Raw genomic sequence first — 18,811 nt, 5'->3', positions numbered from 1 at the left:
AGAATGGATTCAACTCGGCCATCTAGGGTTAGGGTTTTAAGGCTGATCAGACTTCCATTTGAAATTGCAAATATTTGCAAAAAGTATAAAACACGTGTGAAGAGAGTGCACCCCACTGGCAGCGTCTACGTGAAATAATATGTTGCTGATCGGTCCAGTGGTTTGAGAGACTAGAGAGACAGACAGACAGACAGACAGACAGACAGACAGAATCTCTTCTAGACAGCTAGACTCCTGCAGGGTGTAAAAACGACAACAGTAGTAAAAGCCAATGGATAAAATAAACATCAATAAAAAATCAAATAGCATCAATTTAACATCACTTTAAAAATGAATTAAAGACATGAAAAGCTAAGCTTATTAAGGGAAATAAGCGCGGGTAAACAAAGGCAATAAAAACGGGTTAAAATCCTTGATATAAAAGTAGGTTTTATTTTAGATTTTAAAAGATGACACTGACTTTATGTGCGTGCGCTTCCATTCCTAATCTTCCACTTCTTCTTCTTTCTTACGCCCCTCCTCCCATCATTGTGCTGCAGCCAGACAGAGAGACAAGATGAAGTTTCTCTCCAGCTATTTGAGTTATGACCTCAGCTTATCTGAACTCTGACCCTGTTTTAACGTCCTGGTCTGGGGGTTGTCAAAACAGTCCGCCCTGGAGCTGTAGGACAGCTGACACTGCGTATAGCAGCCTCACACTTAAAGGTAGTTTCAAAAAGACAAAGCGACAGAAAGACAGAGAGAGGGATAGAGGGCGAGAGGGAAAGAGGGAGAGAGGGAGAGAGAGAGAGAGTGTGGGCTTAGAAGAGTGCAGGAAGACAGACAGATGCTGGCGTTCCGTGAACACACAGATGTGCATAGTTTGTACTGTTGGATTATTTATTTTTTTATGACTGAGAGCTTGTTTGCAGTGTGGAAATCATTGCAGTGGTTTGTCTCAATGCAGTCGGAAAAAGAAAGCTGTAGTTGTCGTCTCCCAAAACCCCAAAAAGACGGATAGTTGGTTGCCCCGCCGGTGTCGCGTGCCGCAAATAGCCGATCTACAAGCTCTCAACACGTTTGCTATTTCCGGCGTGCGACACTGGCGTGCAAACCAAGTACGACTCAGGCTTTTCGTTGAAGAACAGACTTTCAAACTGGTGCCCACAACTCCCATTATCCACCAGCTGGCGGAGCGGGAGACAGGAGTGGTACCAGTGTGAACACAAAACGCTATTTAGGCCCCCAAATACGAAGACTAAACTTCCCACTGCCCTGTTTATGGTGTGGTGTTTTATGAGGGGAAAACCCAACTCATGTGTGCTGCTCTCTAACACAGATACTTCAGAACCAGGACAGGTCCCTAATGCATCACAGCTGGCCCCCTGCCCAGCGACACATGCAGCCATGAGCCAGAGGAGAGAGATACAGGCAGACCTGATACTCCTCCATTAGAACATCCATCAAATAGCACTTTATACACAAACACGTCTTCAAAATAAGTTACTTTTTTGGATGTACTGTGGAGCACAGTTAAGAAATGTAAGTTATATAAAAAAAGAAAGAAAAGGATTAAACGGATCATGCGGCATTACGGACGACTTGAGGGCTTGCCTGGAAAACTCACGGGGACTTTTGAAAAACGTGCAACTTTTTGTGGTGTAATGTGTTTTGCCAACTTTGCTAGTAAGTTGAGACAGCAGGAGAAGTACGAGTGCAGCGAGCGGGGCTTAACGGAGAGGTAATGTAATGTCAGTGACAGTATGAGGACAGACCCCAGCGCTTGGCCAGATGGCCGGGGCTCGCCAAACACATGACATCATCCCTGGGCAGGGCCCGTTTCGGAGGAGCTAGACTTTTGGAGGGGCTGCTTGCTAGAAGCAGGGTCTCTCCCGTCACGGTTTTGAATGACCACAATAAGTGACTCTCCGGAGTGAGTTAAGTCTGGGCGCTAATCAGCCCGTAAGGACCTGTCGGAATGCGTGCTAAGACAGGGAGGAGGAGGAGGAGGAGAGATACACGGTCCAGTTGAGCCTTATCTGGGTTTAACTGCGTGTTCGGAGAAGAGATACAGAGAAGATTGAGGGTGATTGACAAAGTGGGCGATAGACAGACAACGAGAGAGAGAGAGAGAGAGAGAGAGAGAGAGAGAGAGAGAGAAGGGGATATAGAGAGAGAGGCCGACCCATTTATAGACGAATTTCAAGGCCAATGATGATGAAAGAAAGGGTCGTTTAAATATCGTTTATTAAAGTGTTATGCCAGTAACATCACTACCCTGAGCTTTCTCCCAGGCAAGAGAGTTATTCATTCATTCAGCTGCTAGAATTATACAAATGAGCATTCTATATTTTTTTGACTTCTTTTGGTGGGTTATTATTCCATCATGATGGCAAGCATGAGTATGTTATGTCAACAAGAACATTAACCACTCAAAGGGGAATTTCACTTTAAAACACTTCTGGGGTCATTTTCTGGGGGTCTACTCTGGCTTTTGTGTGCTGTGTGTGCACCCCAGACAGTTTTTAAGTTGCTTGATTCAATATTTAGATATTCGATATTCATGTGATCAGACACACACCCCCTCCTACTGTAAGGCCATTCAACATCAAACCTGCAACCTGTTAGGGTCTTTGAAAGCAAACCTGCTTCTGATGACTGATATTGTCCTTGTAATGAACGGGGAGACCTCACATGAATATCAAATGTCTAAATATTTGAATCAAGCAACTTAAAAACTGACTGGGGTGCACACAAAAAGCCAGACTAGACATGAAAATGACCCCAGAAATGTTTTAAAGTTAAAGTCTCCTTTAAGACATATTTTATACTTTGTCGTACGATGGTGAGAGAGCTGCTATACAGAATGTATTTGAATGAATAAGATGACATTTTAACCAATCTGTACCGTAGAGTAGGTTGTTAATACAATATAACTAGTACATCTTTAGTGGTTGGAGGTGGTCTCCCTTCTCTTCCATTGAGACATTTAGACCCTTGTGTCAAGTAGGACAAGGGTTCCCAAACTTTCCAGGCCGCGACCCCCCAAAATAATCATATTTGAACTGGGGACCCCCCACCCTGACAAGCACTAGGAATTGCAGGCATTACATTTATTTTGACTCGGTTCCACAGGTAAATATTGTGGAAATAGCCAAACTACAAGATCGGCTAGTTTCACAATTTTTGAATATATATTTGTAATATTTGACAATTTGGTATTAAACAAGTCATTACATTGTAACTTTAGAAATGTGCAGATACCCTGTATACACTTGTACTGTGTGTTGGTTTGTTTGCTGTTGAGTGAGAAAACAATGTTGCACATTGAGTTAATCATCTGGGTACCCCACCAGAATAATTTGGGGATCCGCCTGGGGGTCCCGACCCCCAGTTTGCAAACCACTGAAGTAGGACATCTAATACTGGTTGACAAGTAGTACCGCCTGATGCACATAAGCCCAACATATCCCCCTAGTCTTATAGCTCATTGGTAGACATTCTGTCTCCAGCCAGGACACGTTATTGTCAGTTGAGCTGTAAGGTGTGTGTGGATGTGAGTCAGAGGAGAAAACTGATGCTTTTGGAAGTGCTGCAAAAACTAGAGGTTTGATCATGGCTCAGATATCTTTTTTTAAAACATTTTTTATCTATAAATAAAGCTGTGCTGGCAGCCATCAAACCTGTGCCTCTGACACCAGCTGGCACCGCACCGTTCTTAAGGCAGGAAATTAACTTATTCTCGACAGGTTGACATCATGTTTCAAAAATCAAAGTTAGCTGGATTTCCTTTTATAGTCTGCTCTGCTGTGCGCTGTAACACCACCAAATCCCAAATGACTGTACCCTCCTCCACACTGGTTGTATAAGCTACATTTAATGCTGCTATATTCTGTATAGACCAGGGGTCTTCAAAGTTTTTCAGCCCAAGGACCCCCCCTATCTGGGAGAGAGATGAAGCAGGGACCCCCACTACATATTGCATCACATTGTGTTGCAGATTAAACTTTTTTCATAGATTTCATAGATAGCTTTAGGCTTGCTTGACAGCACTATCATCAGTGTTGGATTCATGTAAATGCGTATTTTCAGACATCTAACTCTTAAACCACTTAAACCATCAATACTTAGTAAACTTGACCTTTCACTCTTTACTTAGTCTGCTCTTTTTCCCCTCTCGCCGATCTACAAGCTCACAACGCCTTGCAGTGTGAGGCGTTGTGAGCTTGTAGATCTGCTATTTATGGCTAAAGTACTCCTTAGAATAGGGATGCTATTTTTATTTTGACATCTCATCTTTACACTGTAAAATCGTCAGCGTTCATTTCTCAATGTGTTACTCTGAGATTGTACTCTCTGAGTTCAAAACTGAAGATTTTACACAGTGTACATCTTTAGTACCGTACCTTGAGGGTTAATCGGCATCACTTTTACGGTGTGGTTCTGTTGGAGGCTATCTGTCTATAAGAGTGTCTGTCTCTCTGTGTGTCTGTGTGTCCGGACATAATCTCAGAAACCGCTGGAACGATCAGTGCAAACTTCTTGAGCACATCACTGCCAGTAGGCCAGCGTAGTAGCCTACCTCTGCAATCTTTTTCCACGTGGGTTTTGTACTTTTATTTATTATTAATTAATCTTATAATGAATGGAAGTCAATAATGTTGATAAGGCTGAAACCTTGTCCACATTTGGAGTCATACGTCGTCATAGATACGTCATAAACGACTGACGTCATAGATGACAGATGTCACAGGCTGGGTCGCGTGTGGCCGGAGGCCCGAGATCCACATCATATGATTTTAGCATTTAGTGTTTAAACAGATAAACAAAACCCCATGTCCTCTTCTCCCCTCTACAGCTAACGAGCCAGAAGCGACTCCGACCGCGCCGCCAATGTCTGCAGCAGATGCACACACACCTGAGAGGACCCTAGACACACACCGCAGCTCCTCAACCGGCGAACCACTTATCACACAGCGTGAAGGAATGCCCGTCCAAACAGGAAGAGACGATCGCACACAAACACAGAGGCCTGTTCTGCACACGTCTACCGACCAGCCCGGCCGCGCAGCGTCCACAGACAGAGTCACAGACACACAGCGCAGCAGCACACAACAGCAAGTCACAGACGCACACACAGCACCGGAGACAGGTGGGAGACCACATCACACGGTTGGCACGCCGCCAACGGAGAGACCACACACAACCACACAGAGATCAGATTACACATCTGTATCCCGGCAGCAGCAGCACACAGGCCTTGACACGGTGACAGATCCCGGTGCAGACTCCCCAGTGGCCTTCTCCACCCCGTTCCCTGACTACATCCTGGAAGACTTTAAAGACTTGTCCAAGGTGGAGTCGGTCCCGGGGAGAGGGGACACTCTACTCCCCATGCAGCTGCCTCCCTTGCCCACCACCCGCTCCCAGCCACCGCCGTACCTGGACATCGCCCAGGGGGGAGACGAGGAGGAGGACGCGGTGTCTCGGCTGGGAGGATCGGGCCGAGGGGAGAGCAGCGGCGCCAGCGGGGAGGGAAGCTCCGCCGGAGAGCCGTCTAGGGCCACCGCTGGTGAGGAGGGTCAAGTGGAGACCCCCACGCGGCCCTGGGTTGATGGTTTGAACACAGGGTCTGGGCTAGGGATGTTCCCCACGACCGGACTCACAGAGCCTGGCCAGCAGCCTGCTGTGGTCTACAAAGAACCCGGGTCTTTGCCTCCTACCGTCGCAACGCATACCGAGTACCAGCCTGGACCAGGGTCGTTTGACCTTGACCTCTCAGGGGCCGTTCCCGGAAAGGACAACTCATCTTCTAAATCACCCTTTCAACTCATCATTGTGGATCTGAAAGACAACCATAACCAGTCAGGTAAGCATTTTTGGGTGCATTACTAATACCTGTACTTACAACCTTGTATATCGTCGCTGTTGGGCAGAAACCTCTTATGTCCATATTTTAATTTTCTAAACCCATTAAGTTCTTTTGTCTGTTCTACAGTGTCAGACAAATGCAACAAAAGTAGCAGATCTGCAAGCTCGAAACGCGGCGCAAAGCCTTATGTAGAGACAGTTGTATCAAAGACTGATCATCAAAATATAAACATACTCTCTTCATTTATGAAAGTGCTGCATTATGAAGGCCTTTCCAAAGTTTCCATGCTTTAGGACATACTGTACAATGAAAGGACAAAGGATATGGGCTTATTCACTTGATCTGTCTTATGAGCTCTGACTGCTAAGAATTTCTGCTGTGTCATGTCTGTCAAAAGTGTTGTGTCATGCTGTGTGGCGTGCTGTGTTTGGTTTTATGTTGAATGTTATAGTGTGTGTGTGTGTGTGTGTGTGTGTGTGTGTGTGTGTGTGTGTGTGTGTGTGTGTGTGTGTGTGTGTGTGTGTGTGTGTGTGTGTGTGTGTGTGTGTGTGTGTTATGCTGCACTGTGTTGTGCAGTTGTGCGCTGTATGCTGTGTTGTGAACAGTGTTCTGCTGTAGAGGATTTGGTATTATTTTGTGAGGTCTTCATACAATGTGGACAGACTGGACACTGGATTATCTTCACATATAGATTTTATTAACATATTTCCTTAAAATAACATTTTATTCATGATGTAGAAAAAAGCATTGCCGCTTTGAATAATGGAGCAACTTGGACTATAGCATAACACATATTTAGGACAAAGTCATGTGACTGAGTAGCTGTCAATCCAATCACACCATACATATACTGTATGTATATACGGTATGTTTACTGTTTGCCTCAGGGAGATATCTAATCTCAGGTTTAGTGCTTACATCAACACTTTAACACTTTACACTTTATATAAAGTATAGCTTACATGTTTACCATGGTCTTAACCCATTAAATCCGGGAACAAATGTCATTTTAGATTTCTTTGGCTATTAAAGCAATAGCAGATATACAAGCTCATATAGCACAGCACAGAGTGCCGCGCTATGAGCTTGTAGATCTGCTATTTTTGAAAAATCTTGAAAATGTTTGCAAATCTTTGAATATATATATATATATTTTTAAAGCGAACATTTGTAACTCAAATCTTTGCTTCTGGGGGGTCCCTGGAACAAAACATTTTGAGATTGGGGTCCGCGGACAAATACATATCTAATTTTTTTTTCTAAATCCTAACAGTATGTTGCTATATCAGTGGTGCGCCAACTTTTCCATGTCAAGGACCCCCAAAATGATATGTATTTGGCCGCGGACCCCCTATATCAAAATATGTTGTTCCAGGGACCCCTAGAAGCACAGATCGGAGTTAAACATTTTCAAAAAAGCATATCTACAAGTTCATAGCGCAGCACTCGGTGCCGCGCTATGAGCTTGTATATCTGCTTTTTGAATTTGCCAAAGAAATCTTAAAATGACACACATGCGTTCCCGGTCTTAATGGATTAACCACTTACACTTAATACAAATTTCCTCCCCTTAATTTTTTTTTCTCACAATTTTCTTGCCAATGAATTCCTCCCACTGCTTGTCACTGCTCTTCTACTCTACTGGCAGTCCTTGCAAGGTGCCGGCCAACCGTACACAGAACCAATGCCCTAAACTATACTTATTTGGGCCCAGGGCTCTATACTAGGTCTACACCTTTAATCCCCTGTCTTTTCGACGGAAATATCCGATCTAGATGCTCGGCTATTTTCGCCCCAGAATAGGGACGTTTATGACGAGACATATGCATACTTTGTTTTAACTCTGCAGCTGGCCGTGACTCACCCTCATCATGACCCAAACACACCCCTGTCTGTTTTAACCTTTTGACCTTTGACCTTGGGTGGACATTTCTGAACCATTGTGTAAACCGTCATGTGGTTAGTAGTTGCTCTTGCACATTGTCACTTAAATGTTTTATGGATAGTAGATATAGTTATTTGTAAATCAAGAAGCTTGAAATAATAAAAAGCCAGTCAAAGATAAGTGTTATCTGACACCCCTCACTGCAGTTACTAGTTTAACCACTTAAACACTATCTACTCCGGGGTCCCCCAGGGGTCTGTACTGGGCCCCCTTCCTTTTCCCCCCTCTACACCAAATATCTTCGCCTATTTAATTTTGGTCAAATGTTCACCTATTATGAAATGCCCAGAATAGGGGTGCTAGGCTTCATGTGGTTAAGGACAAATAATATATATACTGTACATCTATATACATATGTTGTGATCCTAAAGCAGCGTTTTTTTTAAATCTTTAAGTTTATTCTTCAACATTTAAACATTTTTTGTATCATATATCAAATATCACGTATCCTGTCCCACCCTGAATATCAACCTCTTTTCAGAGCATACAGTATGTATTTATTTATCTATTTTTGTTCATATTGTCTGCTTTTTTTGTTTCTGTAACACTGTTTCAAATAATGTCTCGCATGCTCGTTATTTTTGTTTTGTTTTGTTTTTCTGCATTTGAAGCACTGTTTTTGTCACACACTTTACAAACTCTTTTGAGCTGTAACCCTGTTGTTTTGAACTATTTAATTATGCTTTATTTCACCCTTGTTCATACATACTGTTTTTTTTCTCCATGCTGTTCATTATGTGTGTTTTCTAGTCGATGAGATCCTGAAGATCTTGAGCGGGCCTGGACTACTCGGTGGTGACGGCTCCAGCAGCTTCCAGTTCCCTCAGCCTGGAGGTAATGAAGGCTCCATCAAGAGCATGCAGTTCCCTCAGTTCCTGGACTTATCCACACTGACCGGTGAAGCCAGCGGAGACACTGACACCGTGCTGCCCGCTCCATTCACCATGCCCCCCTCACTCAGCTTCATCAATGGAAAACATGAGGTACCGTTTGTCACGGAACTGCTTTCCCTTAGCTCTGTTTGTCATGGAAATGCTTCTCCAGCAGCGTTTATTTAGTCGACTAAAACTATGACGACATTTTCTTTGTCGACTACCTTTGTTCACCGACAAAAACGTAATAAAAATGTAATAAGAAACTAAGCTATGATGACTAAAACTATGACTGAATATATTGACAATTTTGTCAACAAATACAAACTAGACTAAAATGTTAGGGAGGGAGAAGTGGAGAAGAGATCCAGTAGAACTAAGACAAGTCATCATGGGTGTGCGACTGCGTGGGTGTCACAGCCGCTCTACAAGCTCACAACGCGTCGCAGCGCGACGCGTTGTGAGCTTGTAGATCGGCTATTTTCGGGATGTAGCTTAGAGTGTAGCGAAGTGTAAATCAGCCATTTCAACGGCATCACGGCCCATCAAGATACATTTTATTCGACGAAAAACACTGAAACATTTCTAAAATATGACTGCAACTAAATGATTTTTTTTTCAAAATAAATCATAATTTGCTGTCAAAATCAACACTGTTCTCCATACCTCTGTTTGTCATGCTTCTCCTTACCTCCTTCCAAACATTTTCGATATTTTTCAGATACTTAAAAAAACAACAGATGTACAAGCTTGTAGATCTGCTATTTTTGATCAACACATACCTGGAGCTGCTTCTCCATACCTCTGTTTGTCATGGAAATGCTTCTCCATACCTCACAAATATTAACACATAAAACAACAACACTGAAACAAAATTAGCAGAGCCGCTTTACCACTTAAACCCTAAAGACTTCATTGACTGGAGTTCCCCAAGGGTCTATACTTAGTCCCCCCCCTTTTGTTTTTGTTGCTCTACACCAAATCTCTTCACCTACGCTAGGGTTCATGTGGTTAAAAAGGAATCAAAACTAGTCTGAAATTGAAAACAAAAGTCAAAAACAAAATACTAAAACTAACGCAACCTTTCCTTCTTCTACCCTGGTGCTTTGGTGTTTGGTTGTTTACAGGTGACATTAGAGCCAGAGCTCCCAGAGGAGGCCAGAGGAGACCAGTTTGAGACAGCTACTCCTGTCCAAGTAGGAGAGGAGGAGGAGGAGGAGGAGGAAGAGGATGCAACAGAAGAGGAGATCACCTCCACGTTTGACTATGAAGCCATAATAATCCACGCAGACACCACCATCGAGACCGTCCCAGACTCCACTGACACAGCAATCACACCCCCATCCCACACCACCACCTCCCCTGGAGGCCCCCAGCACCCTGCCACCCCCCTAACCCATCACCATGAGGGGGATGAGGAGGGTTCTGATGCCCGGCCCACTCCGTCCGTAGACGACGTCCGATCCGGTGTGGTGACCGATGAAACTGAAATCGGGGGGGCAGACGTTCCGGGCTTCACGGAGGACACGCCGAGACAGGAGACGGGAGTCTTCCCCGCAGAGCCCCAGGGGGAGACGGGCGACTTTGAAGGGTCTACGTCGGCGGAAGACGAGGCTTCCGGACTGGACTTTTATCCACAGGAGACTCCCAGACTCACAAGTTCTCAACCCCCTTCTACCGTAGCTCATCCAAGACCAGGAGGACTCCCCTTCCCCAAAGACCCTACTGCTGTGGACGGAGGAGCGAGAGAGACCGGCTCGGGGAGAGACCACCTGTCCGAAGGAGAAGGAGGTGAGACTTCCGGGCAACAGGAGGTGTCGGGTGACTCCTCGCCTCTCGGCGAAGAAACCACCGTTACCGTTTCACCGGCCGTGGCCCCTGGAGCCGGTAAAGATGGCACCACCACGCGCTACGCTTCACACGTCAGCGTATCGACCAAGGACCAAACCCAACAACAACATACCGTACGTGAAGACACCACACGTCCTGCACTCGCTGCCACATACGACAAGGAGCGTACCACAGCTCCCAAGGATCATTTCAAAGACCCTTTATACTCGACCGTATCTACGACGCACCGTAAAGCACCCGCCTCGCACTCTACCACGCTTCATCAGGCCACACAGCCCAGCAGAGGTGCTTCTTCTGCAGCCCGACAAACCCTCTCTACTCCGTCTCCCACACACGTCAGCGACCGCAGCAAAAGCACCCATGCCGTCGTCCCTTTACGGGACCTGACCCCCGACCTCCCGGCTCCCACCACCACCCCTTTCCCAGAGGAGTTTGTAGACTATGAAGACCGTGAGACCGCCGACCCTCCTCCCTTCTTGGAGTCGGTTCCCCAGGTGCCTGCGGAGGGTCGGGGCACAGAGCGACCACACACCAGCTCTGACACGATCTATTCCATGGAGGCCACTGCTGTGAATGTCAGAGGTATGTATCCAGGTGGTGGAAAAAGTACTCACATTTTCTAGTATCAAGTAAAAGTATCAATACTGCAATGCAGAAATACTCTGTTACAAGTCGAAGTCCAGAATTCAAATTTACTTAAGTAAAAGTACAAAACTATTAGCGTCAAAATATACTTAAAGTACAACAGTAAGAGTTAAAATGTCCCATTTCACAAGTTCTCAAACGTATATAATTTTTTTTACAAGCTCACAATGCGTCCCATCGCGACGCATTGTGAGCTTGTAGATCGACATGTGTCACTGTACATGTTTCACACAGTATGTGAAATTTGTCCTCTGCATTCAGCACATCCCCCTGGCTCTAACTATTAGGAGCAGTGGGTGCTATTAATACAGCACCCATGGGGAGCAGTTAGGGTAGGTGAAGTGTCTTGCTCAGGGACACTTCAACACATCGTCTCTGGGGGGGTAGGGGGGGGGGATGCGCCGAGGGACGAACCGGCGACCCTCTGATTACCGTATAGCCCAGTGCCGCTTTAGACTCCACAGGGGCTCTACGCAGGATACGGGACACATGCACGCGCGCAGCGCGCGTGCATGTGTCCCGTTTCTTTTCGGGTTTCCCGCGGATAAAGTTACTTTTTTGGTTACTTTATTTTGGTTTTAGTGTGCTGCGCAGCCTGCGCTGATGTGAACGCAGTAATGCACGTTATTTTCTGCTGAAGGGAGGGGGCCTCTTTGATCGGCGGGTAGGCGGGGCCCCACGCAACCTGCGTAGTGTGCGTGTAGGGAGAAGCGGCCCTGGTATAGCCTCTCTACCCATTCAGCTAGGACCGGATCATTTACAGAGAGATTTGATGAGATCTGACAGCCATTCAAAATCCATCCGAGTTTACAGGGCATCACGATCAAAGAACCATTCACGTTTAACATGTTTACACAGCATTCATTCTCATTCATTCATTCACACATGCATTCATTCATTCATTCACTCACCCATTCATCCATTCATTCATTCATTCATCCATGCATTCATTCATTTATTCATTCAACCTTTATTTATTTTCTCTGAAATACATTGGAGAGAAGGACCCTCATTTTCAATGATTCTGAGATTACAAAAGGCATGACAACACAACAGAGTCATAATGTTGAAAGAATAGGATAAAACAGGTTGTGTACTGGCAATGCAAGCAAAGAACAGAGTATACAGTATATAAAATAAAACAATAAAAAACGATGAAAATTATGAGAGACCTTAATTAAAACAATGACAATCAAAAACCATTGATGCGCCGGTTTCTAAATTGCCCCGTGAAATGATGGCTTCAATATTTAAAGTGAAGCCTTACTTTAAATATGTGTAACTTATTCCAGGTATAGACAGTGCAAAAACTGAAGACTGTCTTTCCTAGTTTGGTGTTGAGCCCTGCGGACAAGTAATGATATGTAGTCATGGAAATTGAAGAATTCTGAATTATACAGAGATGAAATATACCATATGTGGATTTTTTTATTGTTATAGTTATCATTCTGATTGTAAACAGCCCTTATGTGTTGTCTACAGTAGCAATGTAACAGCAATGCAGTCACAGTGAGGTAAAGCACATCTCACAAAGTAGTGATTTGAATTGCTTTTTTGTGCATTCATTTTGTCTATGCTACAGATCTCCTGCCATGCTCAGTCAACGTATGTCAGAATGGAGCCACCTGCTACAAGAGAGGAGCAACCAGCATCTGTGTGTGTGCACCTGGATACACCGGACGCTACTGTGATACAGGTATGCTCATCCCACACAAACACACATGAGTCGAGTCTCGAGTCTTTGAGAGATTAGTCATTACCGTAAAATAAAACATAAAATAAAGACTGTTTCTCAAGTCGCATGTGTGGCGACTCGAGTGCAACTCGAGTCTGAGTCTCAAAATTGAGTCCCCATCTCTGACACACACCAACAATCTTTGGTTTACCTGTGATTCTAGTTTACCGAGGCACTACACTGTCTCTCTGCATTTGATGTACTGTATGTGTTTACCTTGCTTATTGTAAGTCGCTCTGGTTAAGAGCGTCTGCTAAATGCCTAAATTATAGATTGTAAATTGTTCACACACAGAAATATATTCGCTCAGATTCGTCACACCGAAAATAGCTCTGCATCCGTGCGTCGCCTTGCGAGCTTGTAGATCAGCTATTTTCGCAACACAAGACTACAAATTAAGCACAAGTATTGATACTAATGGCAACCATGCTATGGAATAATGGAGAGTTTTGTTGTTGTTGTGTGTGTGCGTATGTGTGCGGGCGCAGACATTGACGAATGCCAGTCGAACCCTTGCCATAACGGCGCCACCTGTGTGGATGGAGTGAACTCCTTCAGCTGTCTCTGTCTGCCCAGCTACGCCGGAGAGCTCTGTGAACAAGGTGAGCTTCATGTTCAACAGCAGCAGAATTAAAGATTTCATAACACGTCCCGGCAGTAAAATTATTAGTTTTGGTTCCTCAACACTGCCTTAGCAGCAATAGTAAAACAATAACAGAGAATGTTGCCAGTTTTTTTTTGTCTTTTCTCCTTGTCTGGTCGTTCATAAGCCTGATTGTCTGGGGAAGTATTAAGCTATTTTAGTAGCCTACTGCCAGTGGCCTTGCAATCTGGGAACCCATTAGTTTTTTGCCTCTGGGGGCACCACCTCCTGTTTTGTGTAGTGACAGGAACTCGGTTTGGCTCCTCCCCTTTCTTAGTCCACTATCTCCCGGGTGCTTCTGTGTTTATTCCTACTAACAACCAACACTACATGTTTAGGGCAGTGGTGCTGAGAGATTAGTAGATCAGCAGTTTGTGCCGCGGGACACCAGTGTACAATGGAGTATAACTAAGTTAGGCAGTGTATGGACTCTATTCTTTTTGACAATGTAGGAAATCAGCCATCCCTTCATGGCTCGGTTAATGTTGACTTTGCAGAGCTTTTTGCAGATTTCCGTTTTATCTCCATCTGTTGTTGAGACGTTACAAGCTTGTTGTGGACTCGTAGAGCTTTAGAGATAGTAGTTGGGGTCGGTAATTTCACTTTAACTCTAACCAGTACTACCTAATGTGAGGTGTAGAGTAGACATTCAGACAATATCATCATATGCTCCTTAGGACAAAATAATATCCAACAGTGGTCCTTGGTCAGTTGTGTATGCAGTTGCAGATCCGATGTGACTTGGAAAAAATACGAAGACTCCTGTAGAATGTCCTGTACACACTCACATGTTATTCTTTGGCCAGGAAATAATGACCATGTTTGGGCTGTAGAGTTTCTGTCAGAAGACACACATACCTATTAGAGCTGTCAAACAATAAACATTGTTTTAAATCGTGTTTAGTCTAAAAATAACGACATGAAAGGCATCGCAGGAAGAGGAACCGCCATCATTCCGCTAAGGTGTTGAAAAGATGTTTTAAAACAGTCACAACAAGAAGACATCCTCTGTTGACTAAATGTCAGCACACCTCCATGTTTAGCTCTCAAGTGAGAAGTCAGACAGGACAGCAATATTTAAATTCACTGTTTTGTGTGAATTAATTCAAATTGTTTTCCTTTTATAATTATTATCATTTTTGTATCCATAGCATCCATAAAGCAATTGACTGTTGGTCTCTGTCAGGATTGAGGATAGTATTTATTTACTGTTGTTTACACAACTATGGGTGGCCAGAAAGCCCACAACAGAACCCATTAATAATCCCCATACATTGATTGATTGATTGAATACTTTATTAACACGATACAGACAGTACAGGTAGTACAGTCAAAGGTCACGCTAAAAGGATAACATAAAAAGCAGAGGCTTGTTTCCATTGTGGTCCTTATTGTACTCAATGGACCACAATGAGACTATTCTTCTGGACCCCAGGGAGAATAGTCTCCACTACGGCTCCACAACTAATGGGGATCATTAATAAACAATAATACACATTACAATACAAAAAACAATACAAAACATATCGGAGTAAAGCTCAGAAGAATCATATGGTATATTTACAGAGAAAGTAGTGGAGGGGGCTGTGGTCTGAGGATTCTACTATCAATGTGTCTAACCTATTCATTCTGGGAACGCATCTCTGTCATTTTAAATTGCTTTGGCTATTTAAAAATAGTAAATATACAAGCTCATAGCATGAGCTTGTAGATCTGCTATTTATTGAATAATCGTGAAAATGTGTGCAAATCTTTGAATATATATATTATTTTTACAGCGAATATTTGTAATGCTGCGATCACACAGGCAGATACAAAGATACATGCTACCATTCATTTTCAATGGAAGCCAGCGACATGAAGATACAAAGCAACATCCAACGTTTGCTGCTACAAAAGATACAAAGCTACAAATTCAAGTTGAGCTGGATTCTAATTCCAGATACAAAGATACAAAACCACAACTGTACGCAGCGTTGATGACATCTGCTAACGTGTTGTTATTCTTGAACCGCTTTAAACCGGTTTAAATGTCACAGGCGAATGTTTTCAAAATGTTTTTTAGTTTTCCAAAAATGTGTCAAAATCGTTCGAAAATCTACAAGCCATACGAGCCAGTCTACAAGCTTACAATGCATCGCTCCTCCGCTCATTGGGAGCAATTTCTTTGAGTAGACAAAGCTGGGCTTAATTGGTGAAAGAAATCTATAGTCTCCTGTGCACTAGTGGGTCTATTATGATGAATGCTGATGAAAGGAAAATGTACTGAATGTGTTCAAGTGACTGTCACTAAAATGCTGTCAATGCTCTCAATTCTCATACAGTATTGAGGCTAGACCTGCTAGACAGTATGTAGGGTACACAGTACACACGCACGCACGCACACTCGCACACCACCCTCTTTTATTGTGCAGTTAACATGTGCATTTTTAAAACCACATTTTACATGTGACAATGACGCATCTGTGCAGCTTTGCTTTTTTCTAATGCATACTAGACTGATGACTTGGCACCACATACATACACACATACATTCATGATGTCACTCCCTAGAGGAGTACGCAGATAATCTGGCTGGAAAAATCCAAGGATTGTGTCTGTTTGTTAATCCAAAGCACATGACACTATCCACATGTCCATATCACCACCACACTTCTACATTCAACATTGCGTTTTTAATTGTTCCATCTCAAGTTTTTACACATGGTAAGAAGCTCACAACACATCGCATCGTGACACGTTGTGAGCTTTGTAGATTGAGTATTTTATTGTATTGTTTTCATAAGTTCTTTTATAGTTCTGCTACACGTGTTTAATTCATAAATACATAATCAAAACTTTCGGTACCGGGGTCACTTCCTAGAAATGCAGTGGAGTAACATTTTTTAAACAACAACAGCAACATCCAAATACTCAAGTAAAGTGCAGATACAAAAACAAAACGATACTCCTGAAGTTATAAACATCCATTTACAAGGTACTGTATCTCTGTGTGTGTGTGTGTGTGTGTGTGTGTGTGTGTGTGTGTGTGTGTGTGTGTGTGTGTGTGTGTGTGTGTGTGTGTGTGTGTGTGTGTGTGTGTGTGTGTGTGTGTGTGTGTGTGTGTGTGTACGCGCTGGTGTCCGGGGGGAATGTATGCCAGCATCTTGCACCCATGCAGTATCATGGACGGACAAACACAATGTCGACACACACACAGAAACAGAGCAAACTACCATTCAAACAACATTCAGTTACATTATACAGTAGTAAGAAAGAGAACCAAACAGTGCATTTATATCCCAAAGACACACAGCTGCACTCTCCCATTCTTTGTTTGCCAGTGGGGGAGAAAGATGGAGAGAAAGAGAGAATCAGCCCCATTATTTTTGTGTGTGTGTGAGAAAGCTTTTGCAGCTGTGTCTGTGTGTTACACAAGACCCCAACTAAATGCTGACTTTCTTTGACTAAGCCAAGCTTCTCTTTCATCATTCAAGATGAAGCTGTGTTGTTAATGCAATGCTGGGCTTTTTTTCCTCGCTAACGCTCCCCAAGAGAGACAGAAACAAGAATCATGGTTTGGTTTTCTCTGTCGACAAGCACATAAGCTAGCTGCAGTGAGGTTCCAGGGGGACCTTTAGCCTGCCTTGGCTAAAAAAAAGTTATATATTTATCAATGGGGGCACACAGCGTCCTCGGCTAACCTTCCAAGTGGGTGCATGCATGCTTGAGTTATTAGGTTTGATGATAGCTGCAGCCCTCCGGGCCTTAATAGAAAAAAACAACAAAAAAACAACTTTCCATCACGGATTGTCTTGGCATACGAGCACCTTATTCTGAAACCCCCGCACGCTGATACAAAACATGCATTGTTGACCAAACCTAACAATGCAAGGGAGCTGCTTATGAAGTTCAGAGTGGTTGCATATACAGTAGTTAGCCTCATAGCATAATTGCCTAAGTCATATTTTTAAGGTTTTCAAGAAAGAAGAAATGAAAAATCGGCCTAAAAGTCATCTAGTTGACCTGTTTATCTGCCTATTATTTATGCCTTGCCAATTCTGCTGATTCATCCTGCCTTATTGCCTATGTTCTCAGCCTACCAAAATGCTTGTTACATTCAAAAATCATTTCTGCCTAAGTCAAAACGTAAAATTACTTAAGCAGAAAGTGACTTCGGAATTGAACAAGCATTCAGATGAGGACATATAGGCACTGAGGCACAATGAAGCAGCAGTGTTGGTAGAGTTAGGCAGAAATGTTTGGCCAAATAATTACGTAGGCAATCATGCTATATCGTTGAGGCTAACGATATTAGGACTTACATACAAACATTTTCAGTTGTGAGATTGTATTGCTTAAATCCATGGGTTTGTGTATCAAACCTTGCAGAATTATACAGTATACTCTCTCGCGGAGCCGTCGGAAATAGCCAATCTACAAACCCTTCAACGCTTTCGCAATGCGGCGCATTGTAGGGCTTGTAGATCGGCTATTTCGGGATGCAGACAGTAAGGGTTGTGGAGGTTAATTAAAGCCATACTGTGTTTCTGAGCTCATACATACAGTAACAGTGAGGCTTGTTTCTCTGTATGTCTGTCTTTACTGACTGTGGGCCCCTTTGGCTTTTATGATCCGATTAATTATCACAAACAATGCAACACTGTACTCCAGCATACAATAGGTTTATATTAGGTTCACATCTTCTGGCAAATGTACATAAAATGTTCTGTGATTAATGACTTGAAATATAATTTCTCTCTCTCTCTCTCTCTCTCCCTCTCTCTCTCTCTCTCTCTCCCTCTCTCTCTCCCTCTCTCTCTCTCTCTCTCTCTCTCTCTCTCTCTCTCCTCTCTCTCCCTCTCCCTCTCCCTCTCTCTCTCTCTCTCTCTCTCTCTCTCTCTCTCTCTCTCTCTCTCTCTCTCTCTCTCTCTCTCCCTCTCTCTCTCTCTCTCTCTCTCTCTCTCTCTCTCTCTCTCCTCTCGCTCTCGCTCTCTCTCTCTCTCCCTGCTCACCCCCTCTCTCTCTCTGCCCCCTCTCTCCCCCATCTCTTTGTTTCTCCCTCCCTGTCCCCCCCCTCTGCCCCCCCCTCTCTCTCTCTCTCCCTGCCCCCCTCTATCTCTCCCTGCTCACCCCTCTCTCTCTCTCTCTCTCTCTCTCTCTCTCTCTCTGCCCCTCTCTCCCCATCTCGCCCTCTCTCTCTCTCTCTCTCTCTCTCTCTCTCTTCTCTCTCTCTCTCTCTCTCTCTCTCTCTCTCTCTCTCTCTCTCTCTCTCTCTCCCTGGTCCTCC

At 43.9% G+C, this 18,811-nt stretch overlaps 1 protein-coding gene across 1 annotated transcript in view; it reads left to right on the top strand.

Annotated features, from left to right (window-relative positions):
• The window catches only part of vcanb (versican b), a 40,333-nt gene that overhangs the window by 11,725 nt on the left and 9,797 nt on the right, over window positions 1–18,811 (top strand). Inside the window, 5 exon segments of the mRNA XM_084047883.1 lie at window positions 4,838–5,848; window positions 8,547–8,779; window positions 9,796–11,101; window positions 12,747–12,860; window positions 13,388–13,501. Coding sequence (XP_083904009.1) covers window positions 4,838–5,848; window positions 8,547–8,779; window positions 9,796–11,101; window positions 12,747–12,860; window positions 13,388–13,501 — 2,778 coding nt within the window.

Source organism: Gymnoscopelus microlampas (assembly GCF_963454915.1).
Source record: "Gymnoscopelus microlampas genome assembly, chromosome: 21".
In the NCBI taxonomy this organism is placed as follows: domain Eukaryota; kingdom Metazoa; phylum Chordata; class Actinopteri; order Myctophiformes; family Myctophidae; genus Gymnoscopelus; species Gymnoscopelus microlampas.
Note: the sequence above shows the minus strand (reverse complement) of the source record. Positions and strands in the feature narration are given on the sequence as shown.